At 35.0% G+C, this 17,209-nt stretch overlaps 1 protein-coding gene across 1 annotated transcript in view; it reads left to right on the top strand.

The window, feature by feature from the left end:
* LOC122119955 (vomeronasal type-2 receptor 116-like) overlaps positions 1–14,696 on the top strand; it is a 28,976-nt gene extending 14,280 nt beyond the window's left edge. Inside the window, exons 3-7 of the mRNA XM_042694002.1 lie at positions 7,601–7,889; positions 9,590–10,387; positions 11,582–11,809; positions 12,751–12,874; positions 13,774–14,696. Coding sequence (XP_042549936.1) covers positions 7,601–7,889; positions 9,590–10,387; positions 11,582–11,809; positions 12,751–12,874; positions 13,774–14,696 — 2,362 coding nt within the window. The remainder of the gene's footprint in view (positions 1–7,600; positions 7,890–9,589; positions 10,388–11,581; positions 11,810–12,750; positions 12,875–13,773) is intronic.
* Positions 14,697–17,209: the final 2,513 nt, after the last annotated feature.

The following is a 17,209-nucleotide window of genomic DNA, read 5'->3' as shown; positions in this document are numbered from 1 at the left end:
TTATATTTGTTCTTCCTTAGAAATTTTGATATAGATTGTACTGAATCTTCTGTACATGGTTTTGCACTAATACAGGTACTTTCACTATACTGATTCCGGCATCCAGAACAATTGGAAGTGTAGGTTGATATATGGAATTTTGTTGCTTTACTTCAGTTTTATCACCTTATTGTTCTTGTAGTACCTCCTTTTGGCTTTATTGATTGTTTCTAGTCTCTTATTTATTTTTTTAGTCTATAGTTCTTTTTCATTTTCATTATTTCATTCCTTCTACTAATTTTGGTTTTATTTTTCTAGCTCCTTGAGATGCCGCATAGGTTCTCTAATATAGCATCTCTATTCCTGATTTCAATAAAGGTTGTTACAATTTCATTTCATTGCTCTTTATATATATATCTATATATATATATATATATAGATATAGATATAGATAGATAGATAGATAGATAGATAGATAGATAGATAGATGTAGATAGGTAGATAGATAGATTCTGATATTGTTCCAAAGTTCAGAAAACTTCTTGACATATGCTTTGAAAAATAAATCCTTTAATATGTATTAATCATTTAATTACATTGAATGGTCTTAATTAAATTAAATTCTTTGTTTCTGACTGAGAAACAAGGCATTTCATTTAGATGTTATGGGGATATTTTCTTTCAGTGTTTTCCTTGTTAATTTCTAGCCTTACCACAGTGTGGTTCATAGGTGAGTTCAATTTACTTTTCATACTTTTAAAATCTGGCTGTTTTGTGTTGTATCCCATCTCTTCTGGAGAATGCTCAATATGTTGATGAGAGATGGATTATTCAGACATTGGGTGAAACCTTCTGTAGGTGGATGTGAGGCTCATCTAATCAAGGGTGAAATTTAATTTTGATACTTCCCTGTTTACTTGGTCTAAATGTCTCTCTAGGAAATCTTCAGCTATTATTGTATGGAGGATTAGCTCAAAGCCTGCTTTTATAGAGTTAAGTGCTTTGATCATGAGTTAGCATACTTTTACAATTGATATGTTGTCTGGTTGTTTTTATTGCTTCATCATCGCATTACAAACTTGGCACATTTGGTTGTTTTGATTAAAATCTGTTTGATGCGATATGATAAGGATAATTCTGCCTAATTTTCCTTTTCATTTGCATGGACTACCTTCTTCCACTCCTTTTTCTCTTTGATGTATTGTTTATTGCTATTATAAAGATGATGTAAATAGAGGTTACAGTTATATAAGTAAGATGAAGAGAACATTTCTTTTCAAACAATGTCACCCTTTCTCTCGCTATGTTTTTCTCCCATCCTCACCTTCCAGTTCTATAGCTTATTTTCAACATAGTGTCTAGTGAGTAGCACTGCTGTATTTGTTTACCTTTGTTCCACCATTTCTGTGACTCCATGGCCACAAAAACATTGATAAAGAAAAAAATCTCTTTTGTTCCCATTTCCTGTTCTTTTTTGAAAAATATTATTTTTTATAATCACATACACATAGGTATTACATCTTTGTGTTTCTCTTTGAGTACGTTCTCCTTGTTCTCACCGTGGGGAATGCCTAGAGACCTGTATAATTTATGACATGCAAGGTTTTTGTTGTTGTTATCTCTCTCTCTCTCTCTTTTTTTTTTTTACCGTTTTTCATTTACTTGTAGATATATAAGTACATTCTAGCTACTACACTCAGAGAAACCATGAAACTTCTGTTTCTCTGGGTCTGGCTTACATTATTTTCTTACTCTCACTGAAGGCCATTCATTGAAAGTGAATTGAATTTCTTGGAATCAACCTTTTGTTTGGACTAGAGATTTTATTCATTCAGCCATTCTAACTCTTACTGGTAGAATTTACTGCCTTTCCATTCCCAGTCATTGACAGATCATGTCACACTGTTTTCATTATGTAACTTCTTCTCCAGGCTTACTGAATCTTCTTCTATGCTTCCTCTTTCACAGATGTCATTTTTTTTTTAGTTCAATAATACTTACTTTTAGACTTTTGAATTTTGAGATTTATTTGTCTGCTACAGATTTTGTGTTACTTGTGAAACTTAGAATAGATTAAAACAATCTGTTTTGGAATGATAACTACCTGTGATGTTAAGGAGAAAAGAAAAGAAAATATGCATACACAGGTAGTACAGGACTATGACCAAATTCATAAGTGAATGAGAGACATGTTATAATGAAATCTTTTCATTTAACGTTTAATGAAACTTTTTCACTTAATATTTTAAGATGAGAAGAGGTAACAAGTTAGACAAGATATATACTCACTGCCTTACTTATGAAACTGTACCCACTCTGTATATCTCCTTGCAATAAAATTAAAATAAAAAATATTTTATTGCTCAGTAGGAAATAGAATCTTTACCTTATTCATGTAACTTTACCACCTCTATACAGTATCTTAAAAATAAAAAATATAAAACATATTTAAAGAAAATATATTAAAGTTATACAAATGAAAATGGCAACTACATTGTATTCCTCTCATCATTTGTAACTTAAATATTTAATTTTAAATTATTCTATGAAAATTACTAGATATGTTACTAATATTTTCTCTTCATAAGCATTATGTGTAATATTTGTCTACCACAGTTACATTGTTAGAACCTATTAAACTCACTTGTATAATCACTCTCAGCAGTAAGTTTTATACATTTCTAAAATTTTATTTTCTTTTCATGGTAGTACAAAATGTTGCCATTCACCAGATCCGTTTATGAATATAGTGTCCCTTGAACCATGTCACCCTGTTTAAAATTCGCACCCATACCTCCAACCCCACTCCCTCTTTTTCTTTTATTTTTTTATTGGTCATGGGGCTTGAAAATCTCTTTTTCTTAATTTTGGGTTACATATTAATTTTTTGACATTAATAATGAATGTACACTTTATATATACATATACCCTGCACAGTTATTCCAAGTATTCAAGTCTTAGACTTTGAGTCCACAGCAGAAACAAATGAAAGACAAATGTAATGTTTTCTGAGGTGTTGGACACACTACTTCATGTATCTATTCACCATGATTTTCTTCCTCTGAGCAGTCTCTCTTAAGTCTCTCTTGGGTTATTGAGTTTGGGAGTTTCCTTCTGTCTTGCTAAATTTTAGCTCTAAGTATATGTTAGATATGACCTCTTTATCTGATGTATAGCCAGTCAAGATTTTCTACCATTCTGTGCTCTGTTCATATATCTTCCTAGCTTTGTCCCTTGCTACTCAGAATCTATTCAGTTCAATACAATCCCATTTATCCAGGCTTTCTTTGATTTGCTGTGATTATGTATCTTTGTTTAGGTTGTTTTGCTCTGTGGCTAGAAGACTTAGATGTTTCCCTAGTAATTCCTGTAATATTTTCACAGTGTCTGTCCTCACATTAAGCTATATGGTCCATTTAAAGTTGATTCTGGTACAATATGATATATGGGTATAAAGCCTCTGTTTTTTTGCATGTAGGTGGCCAGTTTTGACAGCACTGTTTCTGTAAGAGGCTATCTTTCTTAAAAGCTGTGTTTTGGCTCTCTTATCAAATATTAAGTGCCTAGGTGTTTGTGGGATTGTTTCTGCATCTTCTGTTCTGTTTCATTGGGTTTCAGGCCTATTGTTTTGCCAGTACCAAGATGTTTTTATTACTATGGCTTTGTAATAATGCTTCAAATTTTGTATTGATATTCCTCCAGCTCTATTCCTCCTGCTAAAGATGTCTTTATTGCTATTCACGATATTTATTATTCCATATGAGTATTTCGATTGATTTCTCTAATTCTTTGAAGAAAGTTACAGATTTTTTTTCGTATTGCAGTGAATTTGTATATTGCTCTGGGCAGAATTGCCATTTTTATGATGTTAATTCTTCCAAACCAGGAGCATGGGATGTTTTTCTATTTCCTTAAGTCAGCTTCAATGTCTTTATAAGAATTTTTTAAAAAAATTCACAATATAGCTCCTTGCCATCTTTGGTTAATTCCTAAGTATTTTGTGAGGCTATTAAAAATTGTGTTTCTTTCTTGATTTCAGTATCACTCTTCTCATTGTTGGAACAGATGAATGCTATGGATTTTTGTCTTTAGATTTCAGAGCTTGTTCCTTTGTCACAGTTTGAATCAACTCAAGTAGCTTGGGGTGAGGAATTCTATATGATTCTTTAAGTACAGAATTTTATTGCTCACCAAAAGAGATACCTTTACTTCGTCTTCCCTATCTGGATCCCATTTATGTGTTTCTCTTGCCTTATTTCCCTTCCTAGGTATCCCAGCAGTATGTTCAATAGGAATGCAGAAAAAAGTCATCCTTGTGTTGTTCTGCATTTAGAGGGAATGGCTTTAAATTTTTCTATGAAGTATAATGATAGCTCTAGGTTTGTCACAGATAACCTTTATTACGTTGAGGAACTTTCCATGGATTCATAGCTTCTCTAGACATTTTATCAGGAAGTGGTGTTGAATCTTGTCAAATCATTTTTCTGAATATATTGAAAAGATCATGTGCTTCTCATCTTTACTTCTGTTGCTGTGTTGAATTACATCAACTGACTTGTGTATATGGAACCAGGTTAGCAATCCTGGAATGAATTCAATTTGAACATAAGGTATGGTATTTTTCATTACTTATTGAATTTGGTTGGCCCGAATTTTGTTGAGACATTTTACATCAACGTCTATTGGAGAAATGGGTCTATAGTTCTCTTTTATTGATGGGTTCCTATCTGGTTTGGGTATGAGTGTTATGTTGGTTTCATAGAAAAATTTTGGTAGTGAACTTTCCCTTTCTGTTTCATTGAAGAGTTTGAGGAGCATGGGAGTGAGTTCCTATTCAAAGACTTAAAGTTTCCTTCTATGAATCCATCTGGTCCTGGGCTTTTCCTGAATTGGAGGCTTTGTTGCCATTTCAATTGCATTCATTTTTATGGGCAATGTAGGTGACCACCTGGAACTCTTCCTCCAAGGAAGCAGTCCCTGAGGAGGCACAAACAGATTCTGAGCTCAAACAGTTTTGAGGTGGGCAGCAGAAGTCTTATTGAGGGGCCCCTGTGTCTGGATGTGGCATTATCAATCTCCTCTTTCTATTTTCCCATACCCTTGTTCTATGGTGTCTTTCTGCTCCTTTGTGTTGTGTGGCAGTAGCAGCAGCCACTCCTTAAGGGTCTGCAAGCTGATTTGCATGTCTGCCCTTGTTTCTATCTTTGAGTTTCTAGGATTAGTGTTTGCTGTGTGATTTTGTCAGTATCACGTGGTTCTCTGTTTAAGATTTGATCTGTGGCACTTCATGTCTGGGTCTCCCTGGGCTGCCTGAGAAGGCTAGGGGCAAAGGTGCAGCCACTCAGCAGTGGTCTGCATGTTGTCTTGTATTCAGCTCTGTGTTAATGTTGTGAGATTTCTTATGTATTTGAATGAGTCCCCATCTCTTTAATGTTTGATTTTTTTTGCTCTCTTGAGGTAAAATGGATGCAAGGAATCTAAGTAGCTGTTTTTCTTAGATGAATCTAAGGAGTTTGCTTGTGATAATGCCACCATCTTCTTGGAAGTGTCATGTCCGCATTGATGTGCATCATTGAGGTGTTGATTTGAGATTTTTCTAATTTGTTGATGAAAGACTTGAATCGTCTTCTGAGATCTACCTTGGTTTGTGCCAAAGGAGTTGATATTTTAGTTGTTCTTTCACATTGAATCCCAGAAACAATTAAATTTCCATTTTTATCTCTCTTCAAAAAACTGCTGAAGTCTCATCAATGAATTGCTTAGTTTCCATGAGCTTATTTTCTGTGACTCATTTGGTTGTACTCAGCTTTGATTGTGTTGGCAGGAAAGAAGTTATACATTCACGTATATTTTTCTTGTTCCTTAATGGTTCTGTTTTGTGGTCTGAAAAAATTACTTTAGTATTTCTTGTAGGAAGAGTTTGGTGTAGCTAAATTCTCTTAACTGTGCTTCTCTGAGAACATCTTTATCATTCCTTCGTTTCTACAGGGTAACTTTGCTAGGTGCTATAATCTTGGTGGATAATTTAGACTTTTTAATCTTCAGAATTGTAAAGATCTCTTGCCATGCTCTCTTGACTTATATGGACTCTGCTGAGGAGTTAGCTGTTATGAAAATGGGTGCACACATATAGCATATGGGTCCCACTTCTATTCTAATATAGAAAATCATCCTGTATATGTAGTTAACTTGTGAGTGCTTCATGCTTAGACAGGCTACTGTAGATTTTATGTTCAATAATTTGGTTATCCTTGGCTGGGAAGTTGGCTTATTGGTAGCGTGCTTGCCTCACATGCATGAGACCCTGGGTTCAATTCCTCAGCATCACATAAGCAGAACAATCTAGAAGTGGTGCTGTGTCTCAAGTGATAGAGTGCTAGCCTTGAGATGAGAGATAGCTCCCAGGCCCAGATTTCAGCCCCAAGATTAATAAAAATATTGATTATACTTTCACCTTTAGGCCTTTTACTTTGTAGGTATCACTACATTTGTTTTTGCTTTGTTGAAAATACTCTCTTCAACTTTTGAAAAAGCTTTTTAACACATCTTCATTCCTGCATTTTATTCCTCCATATGTGTATGTGCAATTAGATTTTTCTCAAGCTCACTATTTTCTTCTGTTTATAACATTTCAGAATATGATAGGCTTTCATGATCACTTCACATATACCTACAGCATATAATGAACAAGTTGGTCCTTTCATTCCATTACCAACATGCCTTCATTGTTTCCATTTAAACAATACCAGTTGATTTCATTATATTAATTTCTTTATAATATTCACGCTTGCAAACATGCATATAAACACAAAAAACACAGATTCACACATACTTTGGTGCACACAGACAGGACTTGGAGAAAGAAAGAATAAATAGTACTTTGTTCCTCTTTATTTTGCTACTTGGTTCCTTTTGAGAGTCTCTATTTAAATATATTGGGAAGAGAATAGTGATCAGCATTTTATCATGTAGGTCTTGGAACTGGAAATTCTAGGCAAGGCATACCTACAATTCTTTCCTCAACCTTCAAGTAAGTAGTTTCTCTCTCCAAAATGAATTCCTTAAAATTGGATTCATACCTTTTGTTTTGTTACATAAAGAAAAATAAATATCTCTCCCCTTATAGGTCTGCTCTTTTCCTGGTTTTTATCAGTAAGAACTATTCCATATGTTGTGTCTGTGAACATACCTTGCTATAGTATCATTCATAAATAACCCTTCGCTTCTGAATACTGCTCTTAAATTAAACATTCCTTAGTTAGCCTGACCTGCCCTATAAACACAAAACATAAACTGGGTGACTGAAAACACGAGAAATATTTTCCATACAGGTTAACTAGTTGCACTAATGTAAAGAAACACAACATTTGCTGCCTCATGAAAACTTAATCCAACACACAGCAGCCTTTTGCTGTGGTACGTGTGGTAATGAGGAAAACAAGCTCTCCCTCAACTTAAATAAGTATCTGAATTCTATATGTAAGTGTAGGAGACTACATTTACATTCCATTCTAATCAGGGTATTATTTTAACTTTTTCTTTGACAAAGAAGCAAGCATTTGGTGTATTGAAGTTTTAAGATATGAAATACTTCTTCAAAATTTCTTTGGTCATTATGCAGGTTTATCTTCAAGAACTATCAGTATGTTTTGGTCTTGGCTTTTGCTATAGAGGAGATCAACAAAAACCCTGATCTTTTACATAACCTGACTCTGGGATTTAATGTCTATGATGTTCACTTCAATTCTTGGACAATGTTTAAGAATCCCTTCATTTGTCTCTTTGGGAAGTATAAGTTTCCAAACTATTCCTGCGTGAGAGGAAGCAGTTCTATAGCAGTACTTACAGGACCATCAGGAGTAGTATCTGACCAGATTGGGACATTGCTTGGACTCTACAGATTTCCACAGGTGAGAGTGGAAGGTGTGCAAGGATATAAAAATGTCTGAATTCATGCCATTTCAGATGTTAGAAGAGAATGATAGGAAGAGACTGGATTCACAAATAAATCAGATTTTGTGATATCAAAGTGTAATTACTTAACGGTAGTCAGAAATATAATTTTAATCATTTTGAAAAAAGAGGTGAAAGATTTGAGCAAATAATTGGATAATTTATTGTTTCAATCTCTATGAATAATTTTCTTTTATAAATCAGGAAATGCAAGATGACGTTGCAGTGTGAAAATATGTTGAGCAGGTTATTGATGGCACACAAAACAATCCTAGCTAATCAGAAAACTTGTATCTACAATTAGCCTACACGGAGCATAAGATGAATGTGTGACTCCACTGGTGTAGAATAAGTCTTAAGGAAAATGCCCAAAGAAGTGCAAGAGTGTATGATTATGGGCCCCTCTACTGGCATTGATGTGTAAACACACACACACACACACACACACACAGAAAATAATATTTTGAACAAAATAAATCAGGATCAGAATAAGAAAGTGTAGCCATATCCTCACAAATGTGATAGTTACATCTAAAATATGAATATATTACGTGAAATAAATATGGAATAGTCAAATAGCCATTGCACACACATATACGTATATATGTATGTATAATGTGTATATATGTATATGTACATACACTTTATTAATCTGAGTAACATAGGATATATATAGAGGTGGAACTCCATAGTGTAACTTTTCTGATCTACTGACAGTGTGAAAAATGAACTCCAAAAAAAGGTGAAGCATATCTTGTCTGAGTGGGATAGGTTTTAAGGGAAAAATACAGAAGAATAGGAAAAGGGTGGGTGGAGTAATACAACATAATATTCAATGAGCATGGGTCAAAATGGAATTAGGAAAGTTGGGGAGTGTGTGGGGTTACAAATAGGAAGTGTTGATGGGAAACAGTGACAAAAACTAAGAAATATTTTACAAATACACAGCTATTCAAAAACAAATTATTTTTTCTAAAACTAAAAAACAATCCTACGTTCCAAATACTTCAACTAGTTCTTAACAGGGTTCAAGAGTAAGATTGTAAATAAGAGAAACAAGGGGACGTAAGTTTCTTTGGGTCTATAACTAGTACATGTTTGAGTCAAGCAGAAAAGTTCAGATAAGTTGATGTTAGGGAAATGATCCCTAAGATATGCATTCAACTGTTTTTTTAGGTGATTGTTTCTAACACATTTATAAGATTATTTATTTGTTACTTTGTATGTCCCTCCCACATGGTATAACTCCTGCTTTCACTGTATTTGAGGTTGGTATAATTTGTGGAGGGGAAGGGAAAAAACAAATCGTTTAGCTAGGGATACAGGTGGATCCATTGCAACAATGAGATGAACAAGTCATTATGTGGAAAAACTAACTTTAAAACTTTGGTGAGGGGGGAGGAGGATTGAGTGGCGGGGTAGGGGAGGGATGGGAAGGGGAAACAAAAGAGGAGGATACAACAAAAGAGGAGGATAAGAAATGTACTCATTATCTTGCCCATGTAATTTTTACCCCCTGTACAGAATTTTCACAATAAAAATAAAATAAAGAAAATTTCTCTCAATTGCAAAAAAATAAAAAATAAAGGCTGAGACTGAGATAGTGATTCATGGCAATCTTCTCGTTCACAGAACATGCAATTTTCATTCCCTTTAGTTTACCTTTGGGCCTTTTGATCATGCCCTGAGTGACCATAACAAGTTTCCTGCTCTCTATCAGATGGCACCAAAGGACACATCAATAGCCACTGCAATGGTCTCCTTACTGCTTCACTTCAGCTGGAGCTGGGTGGGACTATTGACCACACAAGATGATAATGGGGCAAGGATTCTTGCTGAATTGAAAGTAGAGATGGCCAAGAACAGAGTTTGTGTAGCCTATGAGCTAGTGATCGCCACCCAAGATGCATATAACCACATAACAGTTAATCGTTATATTAATCTATCTTCAGCAAGTGTCCTCATCATATATGGTGATAATAATTCACTGATGATTTTTATGATATATATTGAGCAAATTATTACACATGGGAAAGTTTGTATCATGAACTCTCAGTGGGATTTCACCCTGAAAAGGAGATATTTCATGATAGGATCATTGCATGTACCTCTTATTTTTACACACCATCATGTAGATGTTTCTGGATTCACAGATTTTGTCAAGGCAGTTAAGCCTTCCAAATACCCAGAAGACATTTTTCTTGCAAGGCTGTGGTTTCTCTCTTTTAATTGCTCTGATTCTGTGTCTGACTGTGTAACATGGGACAACTGTGCTCATGATGCCTCTTTGGATTGGTTACCTGGGCATAGTTTTGACGTGACTATGTCTGTAGACAGTTACAATATATACAACGGTGTGTATGCTGTGGCTCAGGCTCTCCATGAGATGCTTCTTCATCAAACAGAAGTTCAAACAACGGGAAATAGAAAAGGAGAATTGCCTTCCTCTACTCAGGTAAGTTCTTCTGTGTTGGAGTACACAAACCATGAGCAAAGGCACTTGCTAGAGGAGTTTCTTACTGTATGAAAATAAGTTATTTCTGTATGTGTACATGTGGGCTTTTGTTTATATATATGGCATGTGTATATATACAGACATATATATACACACCAAATATATATATATATATATATATATATATTTATATCTCTATGTCATACATATCTGGCTTGCTGATATTAATGGGTATATATTTCAGTATTTGAAGTAATTGTTTCAACTCTTAAGCATTTTCCTTTCTATTGTGAGAAACTATTGGAAGTACAAAATTGAACAAATGTATAGTCACATTTACAACATTAAATATTTCAGTTGCTTTTCCAAACCCTATGAATTCTTTATGTTTCAATTTCGTTGATGTATTCTAGACATGTGGGGATATGCTCTGAAGAAAACAACAGGCCAGTAACAAGGATAAAATATATTCCATCTTTCTAAAAATTAATTTTGGCCAGTGCAGGGGGCTTGAACACAGTTGCTGGGTAGATCCCTGAGTCTGTGTTTAAGGTTAACACACAACCACTTCAGCATAACAAAACTTCTGCCATTTTGTGAAAAGTTTATTGAATAAAAAATTCTCACTGCCCTTTCTGCCCCAGCCTGCTTGGAAACATGATCCTCTAATGTGAGCCTCCTGATTAGCTGATATTACATCCTTGAACCACCAGCACCTTGTTTATGAACCCATTAATTATGAATAATATCAACATGTTCATAGCTCATGTTTTAAAATCTGTGAATTCAGCTTTTCCCTATGAGTTTCTTCAGTCATGGCAAAGGATGACTTGCTGAAACCAATTCCTCATGTTTTTCATAAGTGACTGAGTTTCATTCAACTTTAAGTAGTAAATATTTAGCAAGCACAAACCATAGAAATTCACAAAACAGTGGAGTGAATTTTTCTGAAAATCTTCCTCTTTTTCTGAGTGATCAGGATAGATTATTTTTTCACAAAGATTATTTTGATTCCTCCATAGAAATAGTAGTATATCTACTATATACTCTATACTATACTATATACTATATACTATATATCTCTACTATTCTCAAATTCAGAATCAGAGATTAAAGGCAATCAGGAGCTTTGAATATTTTGCTTTCTGTCTTAACTCTGGAATACACTTGACCATAAGATGTGTCTCCTTTTAGCTGCACACTTTTCTGAAGAATAACCAGTTTTACAATTCTATTGGATATCAAGTAATTTGGGACAAGCAAAGGAAATTGGAGCCAGAGTATGACATTATGAATGTTTGGAATTTTCCAGAGGGTCTTGAACTTGAGGTGAAAGTAGGAAAGTTTTCTCCATATGCTCCACATGGCAATCAACTTTCTTTATCTGAAAATATGGTACAGTGGTCCATTGAAACTACAGAGGTGAGTTGGATCTGATCCTAATAATTTTCCACACACATAAATTGGCAAAAGTCACCCTTTAAGTTTGTACCTGGTTGAATTCCAGCTAGGCTATCCTATAAACCTAGAGTCGATTATAGCTCAGATGGGAATGTCATAGTTTAAAGTCAGCTCACACAGGAAACTTTGTGAGATGCCTATTGCCAATAAACCTCCAAAAATTTGGAGGTAGAGCTGTGTACTAGAGTGCTACACTTGAGACAAAATAGCTGAAGTCCAATGCTCAGGTCTTGATTTCAAGCCCCAGGATCAGAACCAAGTGAGTTAAAAGTGTTTCTACATATTGATTTGGAATATTTTCATAAGATGTAAAATATATTTTTCTCAGTGAGATTCTAACACTGCAATAAAGTAGCTGAAGATTTAATTTATGGGGTTGAAAGTTTCTTTTGCTCCCTTCTGTGGTTATTCTTTCATTGGTTAATCGACCTGCAATTTAACTATCTTTGTTTAGAGGAATCATTAAATGCATCTGTAAGAAGATTTCACCTCATGAACGCTTGAAAACAAAGAAAAAACTATTATGACCTTGGGGCTCACTTAACCCTATAAAGTGGAGGTCTCCTCCTTGCTCTTTCTAATGTCACAGATGAGTAGGAGAACGCATATTATGCCAGGAATTCAAGGAAATCCCATAGGGCTGTAAACTAGAAATTACTTCTCACCACTACTTTCCACTTTTTAAAAAACCCATGCCTTACAGAAATTCAACAGGCTAGAAATCAAGATTGAATCACTTAGCCTTTGGGAATCATGGAATATGGAATCTATAACAGAATACAATAAACCAAATGCACTTACCTGTTTAAAACATTATACTTAAGCATCCCATTGTAAAACTGGATTGTTGTAGTGTTTGGTACATGTTGGAACAGTTATTGACACACCCTGCCTTTCCTCAGACTCCTCACTCTGTCTGCAGTGAGAGTTGTGGTCCTGGATTCCGGAAATCTCCTCAGGAGGGAAAGGCTGCCTGTTGCTTTGATTGTATACCTTGCTCAGAAAATGAGATTGCTAATGGAACAGGTGAGTCAGGCTTATAAAGCAATCAGTTATCTCTCTCTAGTTATCCTCAATCAAAACAAGTCAATGCAAAAACTGTGTATTAGGATCACAGAGCTCATTCTCCTTCTCTCTGTTAATAACTAAATTCTGAGATGTGGTAGTATCGCTAATGACAATGTGATAGAACATGATTTTGCATTATTATTTAGAAAGATTTCCAGAATATTGCAGGGACAGTTACTCCAGGAATCTGTCTTATCACCAATCATTAGGACAAGTCTAAACTCTACCATAAAATTAAACATAAATGGTATATGGTGAGTATTCATCTTAAAACTTACATTTCACTCCCACAGAAAACTTGGATCTTGCTTATCTTTATTTCTCAGTGCCGAGAAAATTTCTTGGCACAGGGCAAAGCCTCAGTAAGCTAGAATCAGTTTAGGAAATGGGAATGACAATAGAGGGTCAAAGAGTGATGAGTTTGTTCGTACAACGTTACAGGTGAAGAGCCAAGACAAGCATAATGAGAGGAAATCAAGGATAATATACCACAGGGTAAAAATTAATGTCTTACAGAAACATATAGGGCAATGTAAGCTATATACTTCCAATTTTAATATGATTACACGACTCTTAATTAGAGTCAGAAAAAGTATAAAAGAGTTAATAAGATAATGTCATATCCCACTTATTATTTCAACTATATGTGTGATAGTCATTGATTAAAAATATTGTATAAAAATGCCTGAATGATGAAGAGAAAAAGGGAAGCAGTTACGGCTTGCAAAAAATAAAAAAGAATTTTTATGATAGTAAACGCAGACATCGGAGAATTTCCCCTAAAGGAAAAATTCCCTAAATTCTTTGAAGCAAACTTGCTTAATAAAAAAGTAATGGTGGTGTACATTTCTCACCAGATATGGAGCAATGTGTGAAATGTCTAGATCATCAGTATGTCAACACACCCAGGACACAGTGCCTCTTGAGAGTTGCAAGTTTCCTGGCTTTTGAAGATCCCTTGGGCATTGTTATGGCCTGCATGGCTCTCTGCTTCTCTTTGCTAACTGCTGCTGTTCTTTGGATGTTTGTGAAACACCAAGACACTGCCATTGTTAAGGCCAATAACCGGGCTCTTAGTTACATCTTGCTCATCTCCCTAATCTTCTGTTTCCTCTGTTCTTTGCTCTTTCTTGGTCGACCCAAAACAGCCACCTGCATCCTGCAGCAGATCACATTTGGGGTTGTATTCACTGTGGCTGTTTCCACAGTGTTGGCCAAAACAGTGACTGTGGTTCTGGCCTTCAAGGCCACTTCCCCAGGAAGAAGGATGAGGTGGCTGCTGGTATCAGGGGCTCCTAACTTCATCATTCCCAACTGCACGCTCATCCAGGTGACCTTCTGTGGCCTCTGGCTGGGAACCTCTCCTCCCTTTGTGGACACAGATGCACACTCTGAACATGGCAACATCATCATCTTGTGCAACAAGGGCTCCCTCACTGCCTTCTACTGTGTCCTGGGATATCTGGGCTTCCTGGCCCTGGCCAGCTTCACTGTGGCTTTTCTGGCCAGGAACCTGCCTGACACCTTCAATGAGGCCAAGTTCCTGACCTTCAGCATGCTGGTGTTCTGCAGTGTGTGGCTCACCTTCCTGCCTGTCTACCACAGTGCCAAGGGGAAGGTCATGGTGGCTGTAGAGGTCTTCTCCATCTTGGCCTCTGGTGCAGGGCTCTTAGGCTGCATTTTTGCCCCAAAGTGTTATACCCTCTTGTTAATGAGAAATAGAAATTCTCTGCATGGCTTCATGGATAAAAGACAGAGTAGGAGAAATAAGCATACTTAGTATTAAGTGCCTAGGTTTGATTAGTACACAGAAGGTGTGATCTAAATCTCTAGTAATAGTAATGATCTCTTCTTGTTATAGTTTATATTATACAATTTTTACTTCAAAGAATAAGGCTGTACTGTATATTTCCTAGCAATGGTAGTCACAACTGATGATAATCACAATTTATACTGGAGTTGTGCTTCTATATCTTGGTCTTCCTCTTTAATCTGCACTTATTTATATTATCCACTCTTCCTAAATTCTTTTCTCTATTGTATTTTATATATGTATATTTTTATTGTAAAGATACTGTACAAAGTGTTTATAGTTACATGAGTAAGTTAATGAGTACATTTCCTATGAGCATCTTTAACCCTTCCTTTGTTTTCCCCTACCATCCCTTCAGCCCCATGTCCCTACTCCTTCTCTGCATCCCCCCTCCAAGTTGTAAAGTTTGTTTTCAACATAGTGTCTTGTACATCTCATTGTTACAATGGATCAACCTGTGTCCTTGTTTCAGCATTTTATTATTTCCCTTCCCCTCCCCAAATTAGAAAAATTTGTATGCAAGATGCAGTGCACCCCAATCAATTACAGGGACAACAGGGGTTATAACTTGGGGAAAGAAACATACAAAAGAAAAAAAATTCACAGAGTACATTAAAAATGACAGTGAAAAAGATTAAAAAAAACTATTGTGTCCCTATCATGGGGATTATTTCACTTAGTATCTTCTTATATGTACATAGTTTTGCTGTTAGTCTGGTAAGATTATCTTTGACTTTCTCAATAACTCCTCTACATCATTATGTTTATTAACTTCCTGTCTTCCCACCACCATGTTGCAGAGTCCTCAATTACATTTCATTAATATTGCCTCTTCACAAATTTACATTTTTAATGTTGTCTTTCGATTTTGTTTCGAAATTATCCTGAGTCTCTTTGTGGGACATTTCTCTCTGGCCTGATCTCTCTTTCTCCTTGTCTCTTTCCATCTCCTTCTTTGTCTTTCTTTTCCCTCGCCCACTGCTTCCCTCATATAACTTGAGAATGACTTGTATATGTTACAAAAATGCACTTTGATTGAAGTTTACAATGAAGAAGGTTTTTTCAATTTTCTCCTAAGTTTAAAGTCTGTTGTGCATAATAGTAAGCCCTTTCTTGCCTAGATACACTCTTCATTTTATGGATGATAATATCTCTTCATTAATTTGATGCAAAGAATTTTGAATATTATATATAAGGTTATTTCTTGTAATATCATCACTTCTTACAATTTGTTAAAACAAGAAAATTTTTATTTTCCACATTTCAAAATCTTAATAAGGCAAGCTTTACTTATTGTTTTAAATAGGTTGATTTACTGGGCCCTATACTATGTTTACATAATTACATTTTTAAGAGCTATAGACACAATTGCACTCATTTCTTGCCTGTTTAAGAATTATCTTTTTATTTCTTCTGATAATAATTTAATTCATTTATGCATACTTGTAATAGGACCTATACTCTCCTTCAACTCTTCCCTCAATGCTTCTTTACAACTTGAACTGCAGTTGCATTTCTAACTGTCCTCTTACTGGAAATAAGACTCTCATACACTTTGCTCCCTGGCTGACTTCTAATCTCTTCTCATATTTACATTTGTAATAAATGTATGGCTATGTAATGTACTATAGCTTTCTATAAATTAAATTTCTAGTTGAAAATATACAAATATTTTCACAAAAGAATATTGTGTGCTTGTACTGTTGTTGAGAGCATGATGTTTAAAAAAATGAAAATGTACATAATTTTCAACTTCCTCAGTATGGCAATCAAGATATTATCAAAATACTCATATGTTTCTACTGAGTTTTCAACTACATTCTTTTTTTAAGAATTTAATTAATAGAGTTTATTTTATGTTATTAAGTAAGGTGCAGAATCCTCATTTGGTCATGGGAAAATATTGGGAGAGTATGTGAGTTCAGTGATTTTGCATAGTATTTTATAGTATTTGCTATTTTTTTCTGTTAGGATTTCCGTGTTCTTACACAACACTTTTTCCCTTAAATGAAGAAATTAATATAATGTACACACAGAATGGATTGATTTGTTGCAGTAAGATTGGATGGAGGAGAGCCAAGGAGAAAGTAAATGGAATATAAAGAAAAGTTCATGGAAAAATAAGTAGAAGAACAGAGATAAGAAAGGAACAAGGAAAATGTAGCCATATGAAAGATTTTTGTTTTTGTTACAATAATACTTTACTCATAAGAAGTAAGCTGGATTTGGCAGTTGAGTCATGGTTTACCTATCTTCTGTGTGTGTGCATGTGTGCATGCAAGTGTGTTTGTGTGTGTGTGTGTGTGTGTGTGTGTGTGTGTGTGTGGTAATAGGAATCAACTGCCATATGTTTTTAGCTGATTTTTTGTTGATTTAAAATGTTTTACATATACTCTATCAAATATTGGGGATATTACATTCATGAATGAAAATAAAACAATGGAACCCTTTCGAATCATTGAAATTTTTAGAGGAAATAA

This window comes from Dipodomys spectabilis, unplaced genomic scaffold (genome assembly GCF_019054845.1).
Source record: "Dipodomys spectabilis isolate Male_0828 unplaced genomic scaffold, ASM1905484v1 ptg000173l, whole genome shotgun sequence".
In the NCBI taxonomy this organism is placed as follows: domain Eukaryota; kingdom Metazoa; phylum Chordata; class Mammalia; order Rodentia; family Heteromyidae; genus Dipodomys; species Dipodomys spectabilis.
The sequence above is the reverse complement of the archived record's forward strand: the minus strand, read 5'-3'. Positions and strand labels throughout refer to the sequence as shown.